The following is a 7,023-nucleotide window of genomic DNA, read 5'->3' as shown; positions in this document are numbered from 1 at the left end:
AATTGACACTGCACGATCGGACACCGCACGATTAAACACTGCACGATTGGACACAGTGGGTTTCGCCCCCCCCCCCCTTCGGGGGGGCTCCACTATCAAAAAACTAGACACATAGGTTTGCGTTGAACCTCGCTTCGCGTGGAAAGTTGTAAACCTATGTGGAACCTTACTACACATTAAAAAGTATATGCGTGGAGGCAGTATGTTCCGCCCACCCCCCTACGGGGGGGTGCTCCACTTCCGAAAGATATAACCTAACCCATACCTAGTTCTGATTTAAAACTAAAATTTATGCTTCTGCTTGTGCCCTCTTTATGCATAATTACCGGTGTCCAATCGTGCGGTGTCCAATAATGCGGTGTCCAATCGTGCAGTGTCCAATCGTTCCGTGTCCAATATTACGTGTCCAATCGAGCGATGTCCAATCGTTCCGTGTCCAAACGGGATACGTCTTGCTGATCCTGTTGATCCTCTGGAGCTGAAGCTGGTGTTCCTGGAGTAGCGGGCGGTGTTCTGTCGACAGGAATCTCGAAGAATTTTCAAAGTCCTATAAAACGAAGTCCAAAAACTGAACAGAAAAGTCCTTTACCATTTTGCGATTTTCGTAATAATTATTGAGAAATTAATTAAAAAAGATTGACCAATTCGCGCGAATATAAGCGCGCGGCAAGAAAGAACGACCCAGAGACAACCCAAAAGTTTGTGGTCGCTAGGCGCGCGACGAAATTTTAGGAGGAGCGCTCTACAAATGACAACGGTTACATACGAGCAGTACATAATAGTGGATTTCCGCGTCCTAGTAACCACATATCAATGGGCTGTCCCTTTTTACTGCGCGCTTATACTCACACGAATTGGTCGATCTTTTTTAATTAATTTCTCAATAATTATTACAGCAAAATCGCAAAATGGTAAAGGATTTTTCTGTTCAGTTTACTGTGCTTTACTCGCTCACGAGCGTTGGCACAATCTTTACCGGACACCCTGTATATATTATTATATAATATGATAATATATAGAGTAGAGAGAGTACATTTTTATTTATAAATAATCTCATTGTCTTCTAACAAATAAAAATTAACTTTGTGAAAGAGTTTGTGTGTGATTATGATTATTAATTAAAAAAGCAATAGTATTTAATATTAACAAAAGGGTAAGTAATAAAATAAAATTATATCTTTTATTGTTTATATAATTTCTGAATTTTCCATAGAATAAGTGTTACCAGTGTTATCTCTATCTATTTGATCTTTCAGGACAATATAAAGGTGTTTGATAGCAATAATATTTATAACATCTCCATCTTTCAAGATAATATCAAAAGTTTATAACGACTACAAGAATTTTATCAAGAGGAAAGAGAATCGAATTTATACATATCCAGTCTGTTTCAAATTTGGTAAAGTTGATGTCAGATCCAGATTCAGCATATCAAAGTATCATATTAACGATGCGAAAGTATATACAAGTAAGCACACAATTGTCAATATTAATATACTCTTTAAAGATAATCTAACTAATATAATAATTTATCTATTTGTCTTGATTTTTCAGGTCTTATTAATGATATATAAGTAACAATAATGTAATACAACATCGAATATACCATCGGAGGATGAGACATGGAGACTGGATGCTATTACTTAAAAAAATTTATCTTTTAAAGATTCATATAATTAAACAATATATATAAATTACTTTTGCAATGTTGTATTTATCTTTAATTCCTGAAAAATCTTTAAAAACGTAAAAATTTGAAATAATATACAATTTAAGCAATACTTATTCTAAGAAAAGGTAAATATGCATATTAGCGCCGACCTCACCAATTTCAATGACCTTGACATATATCGTCAAGGACATGACTCTAAGTAACTTGCAAAAAATTTTAGCTGTCGCTCGTTGTTCATTACCATAGACATAGAAATATAGGGACCGAGCATATCATTGCGGAGGGGATAGCCACTGCGGGACGGTCTTAGAACATATATAAATGGAAGGGGAATAGCAGGCTGAAAAGTGTCGGAAGGAAGTGAGAAAGAAATCGTATTTGCCTCTATTGCGATCACAGTACCCCTCTTCTGACAAAGAGGGTGATTCGACAAGAAATGTAAATATCTCCCTGAAAAGGTAGGCTTGTGGTACCAGTCAAAGGTCAGGTGGTTATCATTCATTGTTTTTAAAAAATACATAAATAATTACATACTTTTTCTTAAAAACAATTTTTTTTTTTATTAATAATAACTACTTTATTAAGCGTTATAAAAAAAATGTTACAGGACTTTCCTGTTCAGTTTACTGTGCTCTACTTACTCACGAGCATTATCAAGGGTGCTTTGGGACACCCTGTATAGCTGAATGAATTACACACATACTGTAACAAAACAAAAAATTTACAATTTACCGTTTGATTTCAATCATTTTCTTTCAGTGTTAATATTTCTTAAATGAATTAAAGAAAAACAAATGATTTGAAAAATGGCGCGCTCGGTTTCTGTTGCGCAGGGCCGCGTTCGAGAACATCACTCGTAAGCACACAAGCGTCGTTCTATCTTTGTTCAACTTTCAGTAAATAACAAAGATAGAATGACACTCGGTGCACACGGGTGACGTTCTCGAACGCAGCCCAAGTACTAAATACTTGACTATAATTGGCCAGGAATAACGAAAGATGTAGAAAAATACATTGCAAAATGCGAATTGTCCCAAAAAAATGAACTATCGCGAAAAAATAAAGTACCGTTAATTATCACGGATACGTCTACTAAACCTTTCGAAAAATGCGCGTTAGATATTGTAGGACCGCTAACAGTTACAACAAACGGAAATAAATATCTTTTAACATTCCAAGACAACTTAACGAAATTCAGCAAAGCGATACCGATTCCAAACCAAGAAGCGAACACGGTCAGTAAAGAATTCGTTACAAAGATTGTACTTGAACACGGAATACCGGAAAAAATTTTAACGGATTAAGGCACAAATTTCCTCAGCGAAATATTTAAAAATACATGTAAACTATTAAAAATAAATAAAATACAAACAACTGCCTATCATCCGGAAAGTAATGGCGCGTTAGAACGATCGCATCGAACATTAGCGGAATATTTAAGACACTACATAAACGAAGACCAGACCGACTGGGACGAATGGATACCGTTCGCAATGTTCACATACAATACGATGCCACACACAGCTACGGGGTATACACCCTTCGAATTAGTTTACGGGCACCAAGCAGATTTACCTACGTCACTGACGAGACCGCCTAAACCGACATATAATTACGACGATTACGCGCAAGAATTGAAAAAAAGACTAAGGACAACGAATCAGCTCGCAAAAGAGCATATCAAAGAAGAAAAATTTAAAGCCAAAAAATGAGAGCCGATAAGACGGTTATATGAAACATTTTAATATGAAATTACAGGATACTCGTCAGCTGTTTATATAATCTTAAAATTTATTTATTAAAATCTGAAGTATCTTGCATATTAGAAAATTATTATCAAATTTTTTATTTTATATAAGAATGGAAACTATTAAAAGAATTTTTAGTCCAATGTCTGAGTCCCCTGTGTTGGGATCATATCATACACAACTTAAACTAATAAAAATATTTATTATATCTTTAATCTTACTAGCCGCTCTTTGTAAACTTTATATAATCATCGTGACTAAAAATTAAATGCGGAATAGATAGCGCAACATGCACGGCATAGCGGTAAACAAATGAACTAGCGATTATCGAATACTTTTTTTGTAATATTTTCGGGATGTTGCTGTAACATTGCTAAAGTTATATTGTAAAATATTGTCTTTGCTATATTTCTGCAACATTACACTGCAATATGCAATATTGCAATGTTGCAGCAATGTTGTTGCAAGCTTCAGTGCTGTATGGGTAGGGACTTGAAATCAACGAAAATGACGGAACTGTATGTATGTACACATATACTTTGTTAAATTGGCAGCGTAGAGCAACGTGGTTAGTACAGAAACAGAGATACATTATTAATTATTACAAGTTATTACTCATTTTTGAGAGATAAAGGAAAATTTTGAAGTTAGCTTTTACTACCATGTGTATATGTGAGATGTGTATGTACATTGCGCAATCTGTGAAACCTATTCCGCTAGAAACTACTGAAAACAGAACGAAACTGTGGAACGCTCGTGATTGGTTCCGCTCTCGTTCCGCGTTACGCTAATCCGCTGCATTGGTTCGCATCCTAAGGGTGCAAACCCATGGCAGCGGAAAAGCGTAACGCGGAACAAGAGCGGACCAATCGTGAGCGTAGCGAAAACTGCAGAACGCTCACGATTGGTCCGCTCTTGTTCCGCGTTACGCTTTTCCGCTGCATGAGTTCGCACCCTTAGACCGTCTGGATCAATGAGCATTGAAATAAAATCGCCATATTGATTTACATAGCATGCTCATTGGTCCAGACCATAGATATATAGACTGGATTGAGCATTGTGAGATAGACAAACGTGCGCTTGCTGTAAAAAAAGAGGTACTATATGGAAGGCTTATGTTTGTCTCTTTTCCTAGCATTTCATTGGTGATTTTCTATATAGAGGGGGACAAAATCACCAATGAGATGCTAGAAAAAGAGACAAAATAGGCCTCCCATATAGTATCTCTCTCTCTCTCTACAGCGAGCACGCGTTTGTCTATCGCAACGCTCAGTCCATTCTATATGTCTATGGTTCGCACCTTAGAACATATATAAATGAAAGGGGAATGCCTTTTTGTTTCCCGATAGAAAAACATGTCGGAAAGAAGTGAGAAAGAAAATCATAGTTGCCTCTATAGACATAGTATATCTAGACCGAGCGTTTGCCTTTATTTAAGGAGTAGGGGTAAAGATGCACGTAGAAAAGGACATACTCTGTTTCGTGCCCCTTGCATTCTCCCTCGCTCGCACATAGCATAGCGTACTCTTTCGCTATGCTACATGAGAGTGAGAGAGAACGCAAAGGGCACGGAACATTTGTGATTGTGATTTGCTACGCTCTAATCATACTTGCAATTGGTGCTTTCTGATTGGCTGAGGCAATCGCAATCGCAGCCGCGAGCCGCTAGTGTGATTCGGACTTTACGCTAATCCGCGTTTCCGCGCTTCATGTAATGGCACCCTCTAGCACAATCTTAAGATGTCCTAAACCAATCACAGAGCCGTATTAGCATCTTAAGACATTACTTAAAGCCCGAATCACGCTAGCGGCTCGCGATTGCGATTGCGTTTGTGATTGTGATTTGCTCTTAGAACATATATAAATGGAAGGGGAATAGCAGGCTGAAAAATGTCGGAAAAGGAAGTGAGAAAGAAATCGTAGTTACCTCTCTCTTGTGAGTAACTACACACACAAGCATCATGTCTGTAGTATACATACTTTTGTGTACACACACATGGCCGCGCATGCGCACTTTTGAGCAGAGTAACTTACAAGAGAGAAGCAACTATGATTTTCTTTCTTACTTCCTTCCGACATGTTTTTCTATCGGGAAACAAAGGCATTCCCCTTCCATTTGTATATGTTCTAAGGATTTGCTACTCTCCAATCATACTTGCAATTGGTGCTTTCCGATTGGCTGAGGCAATCACAATCGCAGCCGCGAGCCGCTAGTGTGATTCGGGCTTAAGACCGTCTTGAAATAAGAACTGACTATGAATACCGGCCTAAGGTTCGCACCCTGAGAACTTGGCAGTCTAGTATTATATAGAAGTTTATGGAAGTGATGTATCCGTTATGATGATAAGCAAAAAGTAATCTTACAAAGAAGAAGCAAAAGATATATTAAATATTTATATTTGAAACATTTATTACTCTTAAATCCATCATGACGCTTACAAATAAGGTGAGAAGAATTTTAATTATTATTTTAATTAATTACTTTTTTAAATATATAATGTGCAAGAGAGCAATTATATATTTATTTATAATTAACCTAAATCTTTTTTCAGATGGAGATTGATGAAAAAAATGTTAAAGGAGAAGGTTTCAAACCATATTATATTACAAAGATTGAGGAATTGCAGTTAATTGTTACTGAAAAAAGTCAAAATTTAAGGAGATTGCAGGCACAGCGTAATGAACTGAATGCAAAAGGTACTTATCTTGATGATGGAAATATTATTGTTATATTCAGAAAAGTTCGACATTTTTTCAATTATATAAGACAAATTATTATGTATGATTATTGTAATGTCTCCTATTTTTTTATTTTTTAGTACGTATGCTGCGAGAAGAGTTACAACTCTTACAAGAGCAAGGCTCATATGTAGGGGAAGTAGTTAAACCTATGGACAAAAAAAAAGTATTAGTTAAAGTACATCCTGAGGGCAAGTTTGTGGTGGATATAGACAAGAATATTGATATTAATGATGTAACACCGAATTCGCGAGTGGCTTTGCGTAATGAGAGTTATACTCTGCATAAAATACTGCCGAATAAAGTTGATCCGCTTGTTTCTCTTATGATGGTGGAGAAAGTACCAGATTCCACATATGAAATGGTTGGAGGTTTAGATAAGCAAATAAAGGAAATAAAAGAAGTTATAGAGTTACCGGTCAAGCATCCAGAATTATTTGATGCTCTCGGAATTGCACAACCTAAAGGCGTACTATTATATGGACCACCAGGTAGCAATTTATTCTATTATATAAGAATAAAGATATGTATTTGAAACTTTTAGTATTAATTTGTTACACTTATTTATTATAAACTATTAGCCATAATATATTCAATTATATCATAATAATGTAAAAAAAATCCTTAGGTACTGGTAAAACTTTACTTGCAAGAGCAGTAGCACATCATACAGAATGCACCTTTATTCGTGTATCTGGATCTGAATTAGTACAGAAATTTATTGGAGAAGGTTCGCGTATGGTTCGTGAACTGTTTGTGATGGCAAGAGAACATGCACCATCTATAATATTTATGGATGAAATTGATTCCATTGGAAGTTCCCGGATTGAATCTGGATCTGGTGGCGATAGTGAAGTATGTATA

The 7,023-nt window shown here is 36.3% G+C and overlaps 1 protein-coding gene across 1 annotated transcript in view; it reads left to right on the top strand.

Moving 5' to 3' along the window:
- The first annotated feature begins 5,848 nt into the window (after window positions 1–5,848).
- Window positions 5,849–7,023, top strand: part of LOC115237119 (26S proteasome regulatory subunit 8) — a 4,926-nt gene continuing 3,751 nt past the window's right edge. The window contains exons 1-4 of the mRNA XM_029809973.1: window positions 5,849–5,866; window positions 5,973–6,117; window positions 6,240–6,650; window positions 6,788–7,014. Of these exons, the coding sequence (XP_029665833.1) occupies window positions 5,849–5,866; window positions 5,973–6,117; window positions 6,240–6,650; window positions 6,788–7,014 (801 nt within the window). The remainder of the gene's footprint in view (window positions 5,867–5,972; window positions 6,118–6,239; window positions 6,651–6,787; window positions 7,015–7,023) is intronic.

The sequence above is a fragment of the Formica exsecta genome, unplaced genomic scaffold, assembly GCF_003651465.1.
Source record: "Formica exsecta isolate Colony F162 unplaced genomic scaffold, ASM365146v1 scaffold274, whole genome shotgun sequence".
Taxonomy (NCBI): domain Eukaryota; kingdom Metazoa; phylum Arthropoda; class Insecta; order Hymenoptera; family Formicidae; genus Formica; species Formica exsecta.
The sequence above is the reverse complement of the archived record's forward strand: the minus strand, read 5'-3'. Positions and strand labels throughout refer to the sequence as shown.